The sequence below is a fragment of the Hyla sarda genome, chromosome 2 (genome assembly GCF_029499605.1).
Source record: "Hyla sarda isolate aHylSar1 chromosome 2, aHylSar1.hap1, whole genome shotgun sequence".
Lineage (NCBI taxonomy): Eukaryota > Metazoa > Chordata > Amphibia > Anura > Hylidae > Hyla > Hyla sarda.
The window spans coordinates 10,187,473-10,208,340 of NC_079190.1; the positions used below are offsets into that span (position 1 = coordinate 10,187,473).

At 43.6% G+C, this 20,868-nt stretch overlaps 1 protein-coding gene across 2 annotated transcripts; it reads left to right on the forward strand.

Moving 5' to 3' along the window:
* The first annotated feature begins 6,304 nt into the window (after positions 1-6,304).
* On the forward strand, positions 6,305-19,810 carry LOC130358214 (mitochondrial uncoupling protein 2-like). Of its 2 annotated transcripts, XM_056561118.1 has the most exons (8): positions 6,305-6,435; positions 8,274-8,433; positions 11,772-12,000; positions 13,846-14,053; positions 14,342-14,536; positions 14,998-15,099; positions 17,339-17,519; positions 18,908-19,810. In XM_056561118.1, the coding sequence occupies exons 3-8, from the start codon at positions 11,875-11,877 to the stop codon at positions 19,020-19,022; spliced, it is 927 nt and encodes a 308-aa protein (XP_056417093.1). In that variant the 5' UTR covers positions 6,305-6,435; positions 8,274-8,433; positions 11,772-11,874; the 3' UTR covers positions 19,023-19,810. The 2 variants fall into 2 exon arrangements, with proteins under 2 accessions (XP_056417093.1, XP_056417094.1); XM_056561119.1 differs by lacking the exons at positions 6,305-6,435; positions 8,274-8,433 and adding an exon at positions 10,043-10,343.
* Positions 19,811-20,868: the final 1,058 nt, after the last annotated feature.

Genomic DNA, 20,868 nt, shown 5'->3' on the forward strand with positions numbered 1-20,868 from the left:
TCGGACGTAGCAGAAGGTCGGGGCAGGCAGCAAGGATCGTAGTCAGGGGCAACGGCAGAAGGTCTGGAACACAGGCTAGGAACACACAAGGAAACGCTTTCACTGGCACAATGGCAACAAGATCCGGCAAGGGAGTGCAGGGGAAGTGAGGTGATATAGGGAAGTGCACAGGTGAACACACTAATTGGAACCACTGCGCCAATCAGCGGCGCAGTGGCCCTTTAAATCGCAGAGACCCGGCGTGCGCGCGCCCTAGGGAGCGGGGCCGCGCGCGCCGGGACAGAACAGACGGAGAGCGAGTCAGGTAGGGGAGCCGGGGTGCGCATCGCGAGCGGGCGCTACCCGCATCGCGAATCGCATCCCGGCTGGCAGCGGAATCGCAGCGCCCCGGGTCAGAGGACGTGACCGGAGCGCTGCAGCGGGGGGAGTGAAGCGAGCGCTCCGGGGAGGAGCGGGGACCCGGAGCGCTCGGCGTAACAATAATACACACAGTAATGTCACAGTACAGGGATAATACACACAGTGATGTCACAGTACAGGGATAATACACACAGTGATGTCACAGTACAGGGATAATACACACAGTAATGTCACAGTACAGGGATAATACACACAGTGATGTCACAGTACAGGGATAATACACACAGTGATGTCAGAGTATAGAAATTATGCACACAGTGATGTCACAGTACAGGGATAATACACAGTGATGTCACAGTACAGGGATAATACACAGTGATGTCACAGTACAGGGATAATACACACAGTGATGTCACAGTACAGGGATAATACACACAGTGATGTCACAGTACAGGGATAATATACAGTGATTGTCAGGATTCGGCAGGCTGGAGGTGGATCCTCTGTGTCAGAGAGGGATTGGCGTGGACCGTGTCGGTGGACCGTTTCTAAGCTGCTACTGGTATTCACCAGAGCCCGCCGCAAAGCGGGATGGTCTTGCTGCGGCGGTAGCAACCAGGTCGCATCCATCGGTAACGGCTCAACCTCAGTGAGTGCTGAGAGTGGCGTGGAACAGGAGGACTAGACAGAGGCGAGGTCCGACATAGCAGAAGGTCAGGGCAGGCGGCAAGGTTCGTAGTCAACGGCAGAAGGTCTGGTAACACTGGTAAGGGCAAACACAGAACCGCTTTCACTGTCACAAGGCAACAAGATCCGGCAAAGCAGGGAAGGGGAAGTGAGGTAATATAGGCCTGGAGCAGGTGAGCTAATTACACTGATTGGGCCAGGCACCAATTAGTGGTGCACTGGCCCTTTAAATCTTAGAGAGCTGGCACACGCGCGCGCCCTAGAGAGCGGAGCCGTGCGCCAGGACGTGACAGCCGGGGACCGGGGCAGGTCAGTAGATTGGGATGCGACCCGCGAGCGGGCGTGTACTGCTATACGGATCGCATCCCCGCCGGCAGTGTCAGTGCAGTGCTCCCGGTCAGCGGGTCTGACCGGGGCGCTGCAGGGAGGAGAACGCCGCGAGCGCTCCGGGGAGGAGCAGGGACCCGGAGCTCTCGGCGTAACAGTGATGTCACAGTACAGGGATAATACACACAGTGATGTCACAGTACAGGGATAATACACACAGTGATGTCACAGTACAGGGATAATACACACAGTGATGTCACAGTACAGGGATAATACACACAGAGATGTCACAGTACAGGGATAATACACAGTGATGTCACAGTACAGGGATAATACACACAGTGATGTCACAGTACAGGGATAATACACACAGTGATGTCACAGTACAGGAATAATACACACAATGATTTCACAGTACAGGGATAATACACACAGTGATGTCACAGTACAGGGATAATACACAGTGATGTCACAGTACAGGGATAATCCCTGTACTGTGACATCACTGTGTGTATTATCCCTGTACTGTGACATCACTGTGTGTATTATCTCTGTACTGTGACATCACTGTATATTATACCTGTACTGTGACATCACTGTGTATTATTCCTGTACTGTGACATCACCCTTACATAAAAGTACCCCAAAGAAAAAAAACATTTTAAATCAACTCGTGCCTGAAAGTTAAACAGATTTGTAAATTACTTCTATATAATAATCTTTATCCTTCCAGTACTTATCAGCTGCTGTGTAGTTCTTTCCAGTGTGACCACAGTGCTCGCTGCTGCCATCTCTGTCCATGTCAGGAACTCTGCAGGGCAGAAGATGTTCTCTATGGGGATTTTCTCCTGCTCTGGACAGTAATTTACAAATCTGTATAACTTTCTGCCAATAATTAATTTTAAACATTTTTTTTTCCTGCGGAGTACCCCTTTAAGAAGACAAAATTCTCATTCCAATTTCCAAAGCTCAGTTATACAGCAGATAGTTGTTCCCGTGTCCTCACTCGATGTTTGGCTCTGGGTCCCCCGGTTGTTACACCCCCTGACACATCCCGCCTCTGGTATATACTCTCTCCGCTTTTAGTTGTCACCTTAAAGGGGTACTCCGGTAAAAAATAAAGATTTTTCTAATCAACTGGTGGCAAAAAGTTAAACAGATTTGTAAATTACTTCTATTTAAAATCTTAATCCTTCCAGTACTTATCAGCTGCTGTATACTCCAGAGGAAGTTGTGTGGTTCTTTCCAGTCTGACCACAGTGCTCTCTGCTGCCACCTCAGTCCATATCAGGAACTGTCCAGAGCAGGAGAGGTTCTCTATAGGGATTTGCTGTTCTGGACAGTTCCTGACATGGACAAAGGTGTCAGCAGAGAGCACTGTGGTCAGACTGGAAAGGCCTACACAACTTCCTCTGGAGCATACAGAAGCGGATAAGTACTGGAAGGGTTAAGATTTTTAAATAGTAGTAATTTACAAATCTGTTTAACATTTTGAAACCATTTAATAAAAATAAAAAAATTCCACCGGAGTACCCTTTTAATGTTCAGAACAAACCACAAAATACTGAGAGGAAACATAGGGCGGTAGACTCCTTACTGCCACCTGATGGCCACTTCTGGTAGTGCAGCCACCAGCTCAGAGGGACCACATATATCCTGTACTGCTGTGTTTTCCAAACAGAGCGGGGTATAATGGGGAGGGGTGCAGGGGTATAATGGGGAGGGGGTGCAGGGGTATAATGGGGAGGGGGTGCAGGGGTATAATGGGGAGGGGTGCAGGGGTATAATGGGGAGGGGTGCAGGGGTATAATGGGGAGGGGTGCATGGGTATAATGGGGAGGGGGTGCAGGGGTATAATGGGGAGGGGGTGCAGGGGTATAATGGGGAGAGGGTGCAGGGGTATAATGGGGAGGGGGTGAAGGGGTATAATGGGGAGAGGGTGCAGGGGTATAATGGGGAGGGGTGCAGGGGTATAATGGGGAGGGGGTGCAGGGGTATAATGGGGAGGGGTGCAGGGGTATAATGGGGAGGGGGTGCAGGGGTATAATGGGGAGGGGTGCAGGGGTTTAATGGGGAGGGGTGCAGGGGTATAATGGGGAGGGGGTGCAGGGGTATAATGGGGAGGGGTGCAGGGGTATAATGGGGAGGGGTGCATGGGTATAATGGGGAGGGGGTGCAGGGGTATAATGGAGAGGGGGTGCAGGGGTATAATGGGAGGGGATGTGGGGATACAATGAGGAGGGGGTGCAGGGGTATAATGGGGAGGAAGTGCAGGGGTATAATGGGGAGGGGGTGCAGGGGTATAATGGGGAGGGGGTGCAGGGGTATAATGGGGAGGGGGTGCAGGGGTATAATGGGAGGGGATGTGGGGATACAATGGGGAGGGGGTGCAGGGGTATAATGGGGAGGGGGTGCAGGGGTATAATGGGGAGGGGGTGCAGGGGTATAATGGGGAGGGGGTGCAGGGGTATAATGGGGAGAGGGTGCAGGGGTATAATGGGGAGGGGGTGCAGGGGTATAATGGGGAGGGGGTGCAGGGGTATAATGGGGAGGGGGTGCAGGGGTATAATGGGGAGAGGGTGCAGGGGTATAATGGGGAGGGGGTGCAGGGGTATAATGGGGAGGGGGTGCAGGGGTATAATGGGGAGGAAGTGCAGGGGTATAATGGGGAGGGGGTGCAGGGGTATAATGGGGAGAGGGTGCAGGGGTATAATGGGGAGGGGGTGCAGGGGTATAATGGGGAGAGGGTGCAGGGGTATAATGGGGAGGGGGTGCAGGGGTATAATGGGGAGGGGGTGCAGGGGTATAATGGGGAGGGGGTGCAGGGGTATAATGGGGAGGGGTGTGGGGATACAATGGGGAGGGGGTACAGAGGTATAATGGGGAGAGGGTGTAGGGGTATAATGGGGAGAGGGTGTAGGGGTATAATGGGGAGGGGGTGCAGGGGTATAATGGGGAGAGGGTGTAGGGGTATAATGGGGAGGAGGTGTGGAGGTATAATGGGGGTATTGGAGGGTGTAGAGCTATGATGGGGGTTGGGGTGCAGGGTATATTGGAGTATTGGAGGGAATATCCTGATGGTGTACAGCTATGTGGGGGTATATTGGAGTATTGGAGGGAATATCCTGATGGTGTACAGCTATGTGGGGTATATTGGAGGGAATATCCTGATGGTGTACAGCTATGTGGGGTATATTGGAGGGAATATCCTGATGGTGTACAGCTATGTGGGGTATATTGGAGGGAATATCCTGATGGTGTACAGCTATGTGGGGGTATATTGGAGGGAATATCCTGATGGTGTACAGCTATGTGGGGTATATTGTAGGGAATATCCTGATGGTGTACAGCTATGTGGGGGTATATAGGAGGGAATATCCTGATGGTGTACAGCTATGTGGGGTATATTGGAGGGAATATCCTGATGGTGTACAGCTATGTGGGGGTATATTGGAGGGAATATCCTGATGGTGTACAGCTATGTGGGGTATATTGGAGGGAATATCCTGATGGTGTACAGCTATGTGGGGTATATTGGAGGGAATATCCTGATGGTGTACAGCTATGTGGGGTATATTGTAGGTAATATCCTGATGGTGTACAGCTATGTGGGGTATATTGGAGTATTGGAGGGAATATCCTGATGGTGTACAGCTATGTGGGGGTATATAGGAGGGAATATCCTGATGGTGTACAGCTATGTGGGGGTATATTGGAGGGAATATCCTGATGGTGTACAGCTATGTGGGGGTATATTGGAGGGAATATCCTGATGGTGTACAGCTATGTGGGGGTATATAGGAGAGAATATCCTGATGGTGTACAGCTATGTGGGGGTGTATTGGAGGGAATATCCTGATGGTGTACAGCTATGTGGGGGTATATTGGAGGGAATATCCTGATGGTGTACAGCTATGTGGGGGTATATTGGAGGGAATATCCTGATGGTGTACAGCTATGTGGGGGTATATTGGAGGGAATATCCTGATGGTGTACAGCTATGTGGGGGTATATTGGAGGGAATATCCTGATGGTGTACAGCTATGTGGGGGTATATAGGAGGGAATATCCTGATGGTGTACAGCTATGTGGGGGTATAATGGAGGGAATATCCTGATGGTGTACAGCTATGTGGGGTATATTGTAGGGAATATCCTGATGGTGTACAGCTATGTGGGGGTATATAGGAGGGAATATCCTGATGGTGTACAGCTATGTGGGGTATATTGTAGGTAATATCCTGATGGTGTACAGCTATGTGGGGGTATATAGGAGGGAATATCCTGATGGTGTACAGCTATGTGGGGGTATATAGGAGGGAATATCCTGATGGTGTACAGCTATGTGGGGTATATTGTAGGGAATATCCTGATGGTGTACAGCTATGTGGGGGTATATAGGAGGGAATATCCTGATGGTGTACAGCTATGTGGGGTATATTGTAGGGAATATCCTGATGGTGTACAGCTATGTGGGGTATATAGGAGGGAATATCCTGATGGTGTACAGCTATGTGGGGTATATTGTAGGGAATATCCTGATGGTGTACAGCTATGTGGGGTATATAGGAGGGAATATCCTGATGGTGTACAGCTATGTGGGGTATATTGGAGGGAATATCCTGATGGTGTACAGCTATGTGGGGTATATTGTAGGTAATATCCTGATGGTGTACAGCTATGTGGGGGTATATAGGAGGGAATATCCTGATGGTGTACAGCTATGTGGGGTATATTGTAGGGAATATCCTGATGGTGTACAGCTATGTGGGGGTATATAGGAGGGAATATCCTGATGGTGTACAGCTATGTGGGGGTATACTGAAGGGAATATCCTAATGATATGTGTAGGGTGACAGTGAGGAGGGGGTGTGTCCAGGGTGATAGCAGGGAGGGGTGATCTCTGGCCCCGCCCACAGTCTATATAAAGCAGCAGAGCCCTGTCCGGTGACTCAGCCCTTTCTCTCCCCGCTGAGCACAAGCACTTCACCCCCTGCCTCCTCCGGAATCACCGCCCTGCCCCCTCCAGCAGCTCTTATCCCCTTTCTTCTATTCTATACCGGTAAGTGTCTTTATCAGCAGTTAGTACATTGTGACTGTGATGTTAGTGGATACATTGTATGTTATACTTATTGCTTGATATACTTATAGTCTTGTATCTGTGACGTATTAGTTGATTCTTTATTTCCTTTGTATTTAGCTGTTACTGTTGCTTTTTGAACATGTGATCCTAATGATCTGATACATTGTTGCTGCTTCTACTGCACCTGCGCTGATCAGTCATTGGTTTATTCTGTCAATTATTGATACTGTCTCTCTCAGAACTTGAAATGATTATTATTATTATATATATATATATATATATATATATATATATATATATATATATATATATATATAATCTCTTTAACCTATATTTTTTTTCAAATTGGTAGCTAAGTGTCTGGGTGTATTTTGGCTTTATGTAATGATGATACTCAATTGTCCAAGCTGCTTCATCCCATCACCTGTTTCCCAAACAATGTGTGCCTCCAGCTGTTGCAAAACTACAACTCCCAGCATGACCACACACTGGTTGGGGAAACATCGCACCAATGTGGTTGGAGGACCTCCATTTTTAATCATCTGTATCAATGAAGTGAAGGAGACCCTGCTATATATATATATATATATTATAAATAAAAATAAAAAAATTTTTTCACTCACTTACATGGCAGGCTTTCCATTCTGGAACCAGAGAAAGCTGGGGGGTGGCCCACATCAGAGCTGTAATGGTGGCCCTGTTGGCTCACTAGACTGTAATATGTTAGATGCAGACCTCTCATAGGGACAATGCTCTCTAACCCAGTTGTGTAAATGGTGACATCCCCTATTCCTGTAGGTGCTCTAACCCTGCTGAGAGCGGATGTTGTGGGGGAGGGGGATGCCAGCCATTATTATCTCTGTTAATGGCTCCAGGAACTGAGAAATAGATGGGGGAGGGAGGGTTAATTCTATAGAGGCAAAAAAGACATATGGTTGTAATGGTGTGAGCCCCTTACATCGGTCACATGATATACATGAGGGTCCCTGCACTGGAGGGGGGAGGGTCTGCTCTTATCCCACTGAAGAATCCTATTCAACCTTATGGCTGATAACGGCGAACAATAAACTGCATTCACCTGCATGGAAAATAGAACGAGGACCCTATAATCTTCATATGGAACTGCTAGAGTTGTAATTAGAGATGAGCGAACTTACAGTAAATTCGATTCGTCACGAACTTCTCGGCTCGGCAGTTGACGACTTTTCCTGCATAAATTAGTTTTCAGGTGCTCCGGTGGGCTGGAAAAGGTGGATACAGTCCTAGGAGACTCTTTCCTAGGACTGTATGCCCCTTTTCCAGCCCACCGGAGCACCGGAAAGCTGAACTAATTGATGCGGGTAAAGTCATCAACTGCCGAGCTGAGAAGTTTGTGACGAATCGAATTTACTGTAAGTTCGCTCATCTCTAGTTGTAATAAAATAAAGAGAACAGTAGGTTCCCCCTACACCACTTCTGGGGAAAATTGCTGTAAATTTCGTAGGTTACCAGGAAACTATCGCCTCCGGCTACGTCACACATAAGAAACCCCTATATGAGTCACTGGAGAACTTCTTTTTGTTCATGTTCAAACAGTTTTTTAAATACTCATATCCTGTCTTGATACCGGTGATCTAATCATGCAAAACTACAACTCCCAGCATGCCCGGACAGCCGTTGGCTGTCCGGGCATGCTGGGAGTTGTAGTTTTGCAACAGCCGGGGAGCCAAAGGTTAGTTTGCTGCTCTATAATGTGACATGAATAACCTTTTTTATTGAAGAGAATTTTTGTAGCTTTTTTTTTTTAACTGTTTCCTCTACTCCCATCTTTCTCGCAGCATAAGGATTATGATTATACAACATCGTTTTTACCAACAATTTTCTATGGAAAGCAAAGGATATCGTGTCTCCACTCCCAGTGGTAAATCTGACGGGCGCGACGCCTTCAGGGAAGCCTGATCCTCCGACCATCCCCTCTCCAGCTGGAAGACGCTGAAGGTGAGACCCCTCTTCTAGGGATTTAAAAAAAATATATAGAATTTTTTTATTTTTACCATCGTATAGAAAAGACACATTTGTTTAAATAAGTGTGTGTGTGTATAAAATATATTTATAGTGTAGTAAAAATATATACTATACATATGCACACATATATATACACTATACATATGCACACTATACATATGCACACATATATATATATATATATACACACTATACATATGCACACATATATATACACACTATACATATGCACACATATATATACACTATACATATATATACACTATACATATGCACACATATATATACACTATACATATATATACACTATACATATGCACACATATATACACTATACATATGCACACATATATACACTATACATATGCACACATATATATGCACACTATACATATGCACACATATATATACACTATACATATGCACACATATATATGCACACTATACATATGCACACATATATATACACTATACATATGCACACATATATATACACACTATACATATGCACACATATATATATGCACACATATATATATACATATATACACTATACATATGCACACATATATATACACTATACATATGCACACATATATATACACTATACATATGCACACATATATATACACTATACATATGCACACATATATATACACTATACATATGCACACATATATATACACACTATACATATGCACACATATATATACACACTATACATATGCACACATATATATACACACTATACATATGCACACATATATATACACACTATACATATGCACACATATATATACACACTATACATATGCACACATATATATACACACTATACATATGCACACATATATATATACACTATACATATGCACACATATATATATACACTATACATATGCACACATATATATATACACTATACATATGCACACATATATATATACGCACACTATACATATGCACACATATATATATGCACACTATACATGTGCGCACATATATATACGCACACTATACATGTGCGCACATATATATACGCACACTATACATGTGCGCACATATATATACGCACACTATACATGTGCGCACATATATATACGCACACTATACATATGCGCACATATATATACGCACACTATACATATGCGCACATATATATACGCACACTATACATATGCACACATATATATATGTGCACACTATACATATGCATCACTTTTTTTTATTAAACAAATGTGTAAATATAGATATATCTAGATCTCTAGCTATCTGCAGCACTCCAAAATTTCAAAAATAAAGTGACTTTTATTCCATGAACAGGAAAGTGCGACATTTCGCTGTTCACACAACACCGTGTGTGTTTCCCATTTATATATAATCTTAAAGTAGCCCATAGCAACCAATCAGATTGCTTCTTTCACTTCTGCAAAGGCCTCTGAAAATGAAAAATGAAAGAAGCGATCTGATTGGTTGCTATGGGCAACTGGTCAACATCTCCTTTACAAAGGTTTTGCTAAATCTTCCTTCCACAAAGATTACATTCAGCCGATTCAAGTCAGTGGGCCTGCCGGGAGAAAACTACATAGGGGGGGGATTCATCAAAACCTGAGTAGAGGAAGAATGGTCCAGTTGCCCATGGCAACCAATCAGATCTACTTTCACTTTGAGGCCTGAGAAAAATGAAAGCAATCTGGTTGCTATGGGCAACTGCACCGCTCTTCCCCCTACACAGGTTTTGATCTCCCCCATTAGGCTGAACATACATCACTTTCTGATAAGCTGCTGACGTATAGCCCGAAGAAAGCATCATAAAAATGGCGTTAGGCCGAAAATACATATTTTTGCGCCAAAAAAATATATGAATGATTTTGGGTCTCTAGGTAAACGCCTACAAGACTGCATCATGCCGGAGAAAAATTGAGGGCGGGTTTTTTTTTTAAAATTTTTTTCCCCCCAAAAATGCCAGTGTTCACAGCCTTAATAGGGCCTAAAAAAATATCTTCAGAAAACTAAAGTATAACTAGAAACCCAAAATAAAAATAATTTTTCTCTATCTATTTATTTATATGTATATATTTTATATTTTTTTATATATAAATATTAAATAAATAAAATATAAATATAAATTTTATATATTTAAATTTAAAAAACAAGAATTTTTTTTTTTGCTAAATTTAATTTTTTTAATTTTTTTTTTTTAATTAAAATTTTTTTTTTTCTCTCTCAACCAGTTTCTCGTGTATAGATGGACCAGGTGCAGGACATGGGTTTTTGTCTCCCGTGTCGCACCTGTCGCCGTTTTGCCTCTCCCAGTATCGGTTCCTGTTTTTTTGCAGTCATTGTGCAGACTTTGCCTGTAACCTGACGCCTAGAGGAGAGAAGTGCAGACGGGGTGGTTCCATATAGGATCTAGGTGAAAGGTCCCAGAGACAAATGGTGGGACGGGTCCTCGCACTACTGTCCGCCCGGAGCTGTCTTCATAGATTATTCCAGTGGTCTCCTAACTGTGGCCCTCCAGATGTTGCAAAAACTACAACTCCCAGCATGCCCGGACAGCCAACGGCTGTCCGGGCATGCTGGGAGTTGTAGTTTTTGCAACATCTGGAGGGCCACAGTTAGGAGACCACTGGAATAATGCAATAAAAACTATACAATACATTAAAACCCTTCATACAATCCTGCCCTATAGGTGTCTGGTAGAGATGAGCGAACTTAGTCAATTCGATTCGTCACGGACTTCTCGGCTCGGCAGTTGATTACTTTTCCTGCTTAAATTAGTTCAGCTTTCAGGTGCTCCGGTGGGCTGGAAAAGGTGGATACAGTCCTAGGAGACTCTTTCCTAGGACTGTATCCACCTTTTTCAGCCCACGGGAGCACCGGAAAGCTGAACTAATTTATGCAGGAAAGTCAGCAACCGCCGAGCCGAGAAGTTCGTGACGAATCGAATTTACTGTAAGTTCCCTCATCTCTAGTGTCTGGTCCTGGGAATGGCTGCATTCACTTCCCAGCAGCCTCTTTTATAGGGGCCATTGTTAGGTCTTCTATGGGGGGCGGTGATGCAAAATTTACCAGTAACATTGTAAATCTCCTCAATAGCCAAAAAATCTGCACAATAAAGTGCTATAGTATCAATACAAAAGCAGCATCAAGATGCACAATAGTCAAAGAAGGGTCTCTCTGGGCATGCTGGGAGTTCTAGTTAAGATGCAGGTTTTGGGGTGGGGGAAGGTGGGGATCACTGGTCGAACTCGATTCGACCACTTGGTATTATCTCTTTATTAAATTTTATTTTGGTTTTCTCCTTTTAGATTCAGGCAGAGTTTATTTGCCTTGTCTTATCACTACACCTCCTCCCCGGACGCACCAGGTCCATCTTTTTTTGGCTATTTGTATAATCCAAAACCTCCCAAAATGGTTGGATTCAAACCCACAGATGTCCCCCCTACCGCCGCAGTGAAGTTCATTGGCGCAGGTACAGCGGCGTGCATTGCCGACCTGTTCACCTTCCCTCTGGACACTGCAAAAGTCCGACTCCAGGTGAGTTAAGGCGTCCAGGCTATTTATATTTTCCTAAAGCCGCCTGGCTGGATCTGATCCTGGGAAAGCTGGGTAATGTTCACAACTATAGATCCTCAAGGGTCGCCTATCATATCTGCCTCACTATATAGTGTCCGTCATACAATGTATTCCCCCCCCCCCCCCCCTTCATGAGGTGCCCTAAGCTGGGTATAATGGGCACAAAATAAATCCTCGGGGGCCGTCCTTCATTGTATCTTCCATTCCATAAAGGGAGTCCCCCGCCTCCATGTTGTGCCCTAAGATGGCTAATGACCCCTACTATAGATCTTCTGGGGTTGTCCCTCGTGATATCTGCTTCACTTAAGTGTATCCCCATGTTGTACCCTAAACTGATGGCCACATGATGGATTGTAAAGTGTTGCCCCTTATCTGACTCGCTATATAGTGTATCCACTCAATCCCCATGGGGTGTCCGAAGCTAATTATAATGGCCATAACTATAGATACTGGGGGGCCATGCTCACTATGCAGTATATTTCCCCACCTCATGTGGTACCTTAAGCTGTGTATAATGCTCACACAATAGATCCTCAAGGGACTTACTTCATCATCATATCTGCCATGATATATAATGACCCCCCCCCCAAAAAATGCGGTGCCCTAAGATGCACAATAGCCACTACTATAGATCCTCAGGGGTTGTCCTAATTATACCCATTACCCTTCTTAGGGTACCACATGGGTTGGGGATATGTTGCATAGTAAAGCAGATAAAATAAGGGATAACCCTTGAGAATCATTAAGGTCATTATCAATATTGGGGCACTACATGGGGGATACACTAAAGCGAGGCGGATAAGATCCTCAGGGGTTGTTCCAAATCTTATCTGCCTCACTTTAGTGTATCCCACATGTAGTGCCTTAAGCTTGATAATGGCCTTAACATCAGATTCTCAAGGGTTGTCCCTTATATCTGCTTTACTATAAACATATTCCCCAACCCATGTGGTGCCCTAAAAGGGGTAAGGCCGGGTACACACCACGTCTTTGCAATACAGTTCCTGTATACATTTTCTAATTGAAAACCGTACGGAACCATATTGAAAACCATGTGCCAAACAATGAATCTGGTTGTCTGTTTGGCATCCTGTACGGCTCTGTCAGGGTTTTTTTTTTTTTTTGTTTTCCTTCCAGTACCCCAAAAACCATAACCTACCACTGATTTTGGTCCGGGTTAAAAACCGTATTGAAACGTTTTTGTTTTTTTTTTACATGGGAACCATATGTGCGTACAGTCAATCTGGTTTGCACAGTTTTTGTACTGGAATTTCAATCAAACAAGTGAAACTTTATTCATAATGGAGTAAAGTTAAAAACGTATACACTTTTTTTTTTTTTTTTTTTTTTTTTTTTTTTTTCCTTAAACGGATGCAACCGGACATCATTTTTCAAACCATATACGGATAAAAAATTTTATACACGTTTTGGTAGTTTGGTCCGGTTTTGAGGAATCCTGTTTTTATCAAAAACCTGATACGGGAACTGTATTGCAAAAAACGTGGTGTGAACCCAGCCGAATAGATGTGATTAGGACAACCCCTGAGGATCTAAAGTGGCAAGCATACTAGTTTATACTCCCGTGTGGTACCCTAAACTTGAGAATGTCCAAGTGGTGATCCCTTATCTGACTCGCTATACAGTGTATCCCACCCCCATGTGGTGCCCTAAGCTTAGGTATGATGGCCACAACTATAGATCCTTGGGGGTGGTGCCCTAATCTGGGTCAGAAAACAGATCTGTACAGTGATTGTTGGGTCTCCTATTGTAGATGTATATAGCTACATGTACCTTCCCCTTGTGTAGATCCAAGGAGAGACCAAGACCCAGGTCAATGTGAAGTCTGCCCAGTATAAGGGCGTCTTTGGGACCATCTCCACCATGGTCAAGACAGAAGGACCACGGAGCCTTTACAATGGGCTGGTGGCCGGTCTCCAGCGACAGATGAGTTTCGCGTCCGTCCGTATCGGACTCTATGACTCTGTCAAGCAATTCTACACCAAAGGATCTGAACGTAAGTAGTGGTGAAGTGTCCTCCTCTGTGGGTGGGGCATGACATACTCTAGTCACATCCAGAGCTGCAGTGTTGCTATGTCGTCGAAGCTGTGGATCTTCAGCTGTTGCAAAACTACAACTCCCAGCATGCCCGGACAGCCGTTGGCTGTCCGGGCATGCTGGGAATTGTAGCTTTGCAACATCTGGAGGTCCACTTTGAACAATTACTTTTATCTATTGACTCACTACAGCAGCACCTTTACCCTAGTTATCAGTGTTTCATCTTCTAACTTTTGTTTTCCTGCAGATGTTGGAATCGGGAGCAGACTCCTCGCTGGCTGCACAACCGGAGCCATGGCCGTCGCCATTGCTCAGCCCACGGACGTGGTGAAGGTGCGCTTCCAAGCTCAGGCCAATGTCTCCAACTCTAGGAGATACAAGGGAACAATGGAGGCCTACAAGACCATCGCCAAAGAGGAAGGCATGCGAGGCCTGTGGAAAGGTTTGTATTTATAATAAATTAGTTTATTTATATTTAAATTAACTATATTTAAACAGTTAATTTTTTTGTTTAACAAATTTTCTGCAATGTTGAATATACATTTTTATAAAAATTTTGAAAATCTATTGAGAGAATTTTTAACTCAAACCTGCTTTTTTACTGCACCAAAATGTGTGTATATAATATATAGATCACACCGAAATGTAATGCAAAGTGCTTTATTCCATGTGGTACAAAAGCGACGTTTCGCCGGCCATATGCCAGCATTCTCAAGTATATATAATTTATTATTTTTTATTTCCCCCCCCCCCTGTGAATGGGCAAAATAGCAGAAAATTATGCATTTTAGAGAATTGTTTTTTTTAATTTTATATTATTTTTTCAGTAAAAAGCTGCACTATTTCAGCAATTTGGTAATTGGTAATCAAATATTTTATAATTTTTTTTTTTTTTGTGTTCAGGCACAGGGCCAAACATCACCCGGAATGCCTTAGTAAACTGCGCCGAGCTGGTGACCTACGACCTCATCAAGGACACGCTCCTGAAATCCAACCTTATGAGTGGTGAGTGTCCTATATGTAATGGGGGGGGGGGGGGGTAGAAGTTACATTCATTTTTGGGTAATGTTAATATATCATAAATTATATAATGTAAAATATAAAAAATTGTCATTTATATTAAAAAAAAAGTGCATAATATATATTTTTAAATGCCATTGTGATGCAGTCCTGGGGAGAGTTCTGTTGTCTTGCAGGCAAAGCACTATGGGAGGACAGTATGCAAATAAGTCAAAACAGACATGCTGGGAGAGTCGTATGACTATACATTTGTAGCAGTGATCTCTGCCCAACCTGCGGCCCTCTAAGGCTAGGTTCAGACTACGGAATTTACACCTGCGATTCCACTCTGAAATTGCAGGCAGAAATTCCGCTTACTAAAACGTGTAGTGAATGGGTTTCCGTTCACAAACTCGCACTTCGGAATTTGTGAACAGAAAATCCGCTTTAAAACTTCCGCCTGAAGAATGGCGTTGCTCATTCTTCAGGCGGAAATACTAGCGCAACACATTTTAGTCTATTGGAGACTGCGGTGTCTGTGCGGTCCTAGCACTCAGAATTTTCTGCCCGGAGATTCCGTAGTGTAAACCTAGTCTTGCTGTTGCAAAAAAAAAACACGGACAGCCACTGGATGGGGGTCACGGACTTACAGGGCAGCTACATCCAATAGATGTGTGGTGTCCCAGTACAGGTACATTGTGTCAAGGTATTGTAGGCCCTGTCAGATTGAGACCTCCAGTGTCCTGGGGGCTCCCCTGCAGGGACTCGGCCATTTCTAATGTGTATTTGCACTGTTATAACTTAGCAATCCGTTATTAGGAATCTGTAGCTTTAAGTATGTTACCTAGCAACCTCATGCTCAGTCAGCGTATGTGAGAGTGGAGGACTGAGGGCTAGACTTTTGTGTAAGGTGTTATGTTATTAATTGTAACTTTATTGCTAATCCCAAAGGAGAGACAGACAACTCTATGATCCACAGCTGCCTGGCCAATGGGCTTTATTTAGCCTTCCCTGATAAGGGGTGGCATTTCCTGTGTAGTTGAGTTCTGCAGCTCTGGAGAGTTGAGGAGCAGAGTTCAGGAGGAATTCTGGAGGTCAAGTGTTCAGGGGTCAGGAGTTCTGGAGAGTTCAGGTGTGGAGAGGAGTGCAGGAGTTCAGGAGAAAAGTTGAGTTCAGAGTGAAAAATCGTCAACTCATTTCAGTACAGAGTGGAGAAATATCCAGCCTTTACTTCAGCCTTGATCAGAGAATTCCTAAAGGACAATTCATTATCTTCCGGCGAAAAGCCACAAATCTACCGACACTTCAGTAAGTGACTTTAATCTCAAGCCTAATATAGCGCAGACCTAAAACTCCTAGTCCGGCCGTAAGAGCCAAGCATATATGCAATATCAAGTCCAGGCACTGCAAGCTCTGTGGTCCTCTAGAGACTCTGTTAACCCTTTGGGAGACTTTGGTTGAGCGCTGTGGAGAATGTACCACCTATCTTCAAGTTGGTAAAGCCTCCGTTAAACTGCAACCTAGTGTGGAGTCAATTCTTTCCTTGCTAGCCTGTGGGGAGACGGAGTTCCCTGGACCTGTAGTACCCTGGGAGATACCAAGACTACAGTGGCGTCACGTGACATTAAGGGTTAATACCATCCGACCCTGGGTTAATACCCCCAAGAACCAAGTAGCTAACCCCAGCATAGCGGTGGCTGCGGACCTCACCCGTGGCCACCACAGATGTCTTTAGAGACTGCAAGTAGGGTGGGCTATGAGTTCAAATCCAACTACAGACATAAAGGGGTACTCCAGCATTCAAAACATAAAAAAATTTTATTTTCTTCAATTAAAGGGGTACTCCACTGCCCAGAACACTATGTTCTGAACCCTGGGGGGGGGGGGGGTCATGATGTCACTGCCAAGCCCCTCATCACACCACGCCCCCTCAATGCTAGTCTATGGGAGGGGGCGTGACGGTGTCACGACCCCACACCCAGGGTTCGGAACAAAATGTCCCGAACACTGGGGCAGTGGAGTACCCCTTTTGTCTATAGTTGGATTTGAACTCATAACCTGTCCCACTTTGTAGCCATGCTGGGAGTTGTAGTTCTGCATCAGTTCAGTTTGGACACCACTGGATTAAATAGTGAGGTTCACATAACAGGGTCTTATGTAGCACACTCATTGCTGCAGTATATGTTGGTGCCATATGTAGAGCGTTCGGTACTGACCATAACCCCTGCCTTCATGTGTCTGGCAGACAACCTCCCATGTCACTTCACCTCCGCGTTCGGCGCTGGTTTCTGCACCACGGTGATCGCTTCCCCCGTCGATGTAGTGAAGACAAGATACATGAACTCTGCCAAGGGACAGTACCAAGGTGCCGTAAACTGTGCCCTCACCATGCTGCGGAAGGAGGGGCCCCGGGCCTTCTACAAGGGGTAAGTAAGCCTCCATTTTATTTTTTGTAGTAGAACTTCTTGCACAAACTGCTTAAAGGCACATTCACATGGGCAGATTGCCTGCGGAATATCCGCTGCGTATTTGCTTCGGAAAATCCGCAGCGGATTTTGCTACTATTGACTTCAACGGGTCATCAGAAAATCCGCAATAAAGGCAGTTTTGCAGATTCTCCTACAGACCCATTGAATTCAATGGTAGCAGATTATTTGCTGCGGAAATTCTGCAGGTAATCTGCCCGTGTGAACGAACCCTAAAAGGGTACTCCACTGGAAAACTTTTTTTTTTATTTATTTTTAAACTGGTGCCAGAAAGTTAAACAAATTTGTAAACTATTTCTATAAAAAAAAAAATCTTAATCCAGAGTTTTCTTTTTGAATTTCCTTTCTGTCTGACCACAGTGCTCTCTGCTGACACCTCTGTCCAGAGTAGGAGCAAATCCCCCATAGCAAACCTCTCCTACTCTGGACAGTTCCTAAAAATGGACAGAGGTGTCAGCAGAGAGCACTGGTCAGACAGAAAGGAAATTCAAAAAAGGAACGCTCTGTGGAACATGCAGATAAGTACTGGAAGGATTTATTTATTTATTTTTAAATTTAAAAATCTTATTTACAAATCTGTTTAACTTTCTGGCATCAGTTGATTTAGAATGTGCCCCCCCCCCCCAAAAAAGTGGAGTACCCCTTTAACTCTGTTATCCAGGATTAGAAAACAAGGCTAATTTCTTTTAGCGCCATCCTTGTCCTTCGGTGGTGTGATATTGCAACATTTTATATTTTTAATCATGTAATTAAATATTTTGTAATACATATGTAAGTTTTATGACATTTTTAGTGTTAAAAATATTTTGCATAAATATGTAAAAAATAAACACTTTTTTTTATTTTATTTAAATATGTACAATTTTAATATAATTTGCATAGGTTCTCTATACAAATTAAAAAAAAAATGGAATAACTATGTAAAATATTTATTTAGTACACTATATATGGGTCTATTCACACATACAGGGTCCTGCGCAGGATTTGTAACTGCTGAATAGAAGTTGTGCGCGGTCATTTAGTTTACATTGAAATCTGCACAGAATACTGTACATGTGAATGCACCCAAAAAAAAGATTTTTGTTACAAAATATTTTATTATAATTAGAAATACATAATGTTGCAATACCACACTCTACCTAAAGACAAGGGTGGCGCTGTTTTTTTATTTTTAATTTTAAAATTTTTTTAAGAAATCTAATATAAATCTAAAATAATATACTTTTTTATTTTAACTTTTTTTTTTTTTTTTTTAACCTTCTAAGGGGGTGTCTGGGTATTTTTAACGTGGTAAATTCTTGTCCTAACCATCCGGTCTCCCCGCTCAGGTTCATGCCGTCCTTCCTCAGGCTGGGCTCCTGGAACGTTGTGATGTTCGTGACCTACGAGCAGCTGAAGAGGGCCATGATGTCCGCCCGCGGCTCCTGGGAGGCCCCTCTCTGACGCACTTCTACCTGTCTCTACCTCTTGTAGTTGTTTACAATAGTTTTTACGTTTTTTTTCCCCAAAAAAAATTAAAAAAAAAAATCCTTCCTTAGGTAGAAGCTCAGGTTTTAGTTTTACTACTTTAGAAGAAGAAAAAAAGTGAAGAAAAATACGAAAAACCCCAAAACTTCTCTTATTGCATCAATAAAACCCAAGACCAGGCAGGAATTGGCGCTCACATTCTGTCGTGACCATGACTGCAGATCCTGTTCTGCTTAACCCCTTACATTACTCGCTAAAACTTTTTTAATTTTTTTTTTTATTACTTCTGTCTTGTGTTTTTTGATTTTAATCAGTTCTGGTTTTTAAGAATTTTTAAACGTTACGGCTGAGTAATCTTGTAAATCCTTATCATTTTTATGGCATTGAAGGGGGGGTTATCCAGTATAGGAAAAAATAGCTGCCTAAAGCAACAGCGCCACTCCTGTCCTCCATGTTGTGTGTGGTATTACAGGTCTGTTTCATTAAAAGTGAATGGAGCTGAGATGTAATGGCCACCACTCTTGTCTTCAGGTTGTGTATGGTATTGCAGCTTAGTTCCATTAAAGTGAATAGGGTTGAGTTGTAATAGTGCTGCCCCTGTCCTCAGGTTGTGTGTGGTATTGCAAGTGGAGTTCTAATTAAAGGGGTACTCCCGTGGAAAACTTCTTCTTTTTATTTATTTTTATTTTTTTAACTGGTGCCAGAAAGTTAAACAGATTCGTAAATTAAATCTATTAAAAAAAAAAAAAAAAAAATCTTAATCCTTCCAGTACTTTTTAGGGGCTGTTTACTACAGAGGAAATTTTTTTTTTTTTTTTTTTTCTCTTCTGTCACAGTGCTCTCTGCTGTCCATTTTAAGAACTGTCCAGAATAGGGGAAAATCCCTATAGCAAACATATGCTGATCTGGACAGTTCCTAAAATGGACAGCAGAGAGCACTGTGGTCGTGACAGAAGAGAAATCCAAAAAAAGAGGAGAATTTCCTCTGTAGTATACAGCCCCTAAAATGTACTGGAAGGATTAAGATTTTTTTTAATAGAAGTAACTTACAAATCTGTTTAACTTTCTGGCACCAGTTGATTGAGAAAGAATATTAAAAAAAATATTTTTTTTCCCCACAGGAGTACCCCTTTAAGTGAATAGTAGAGATGAGCAAACTTACAGTAAATTCGATTCGTCACGAACTTCTCGGCTCGGCAGTTGATGACTTATCCTGCATAAATGAGTTCAGCTTTCAGGTGCTCCCGTGGGCTGGAAAAGGTGGATACATTCCTAGGAGACTCTCTCCTAGGAATGTATCCACCTTTTCCAGCCCACCGGAGCACCTGAAGGCTGAACTAATTTATGCAGGATAAGTCCTCAACTGCCGAGCCGAGAAGTTCGTGACGAATCGAATTTACTGTAAGTTTGCTCATCTCTAGTGAATAGTCAGTAGGCAGCGCTGGCCTTGTATTTAGGTTGTGTAGACTCTACTCGCTTAATTTGAACTCTGCTGCAATACCACACACAACCTGAAGATGGGAGGTGGCGCTGTTTAAGAAAGCAGCTATGTGTTTCTAATTGTGGATAAACCCCCTGAAATTTTATTAATCGGGTCCAAAACCACTGCTTTGCTGTTGGCTCTCATGACCAGAGTAAAATCCGCTATTCCTTTGCTATCCCTAGAACAGTGTGCCTCCAGCTGTTGCAAAACTACAACTCCCAGCATGCCCGGACAGCCATTGGCTGTCCGGGCATGCTGGGAGTTGTAGTTTAGCAACAGCTGAAGATCCACCATTTGAACCACTGTCAAGGTGCAAGATTACTGGTTGAAGTAACGAAG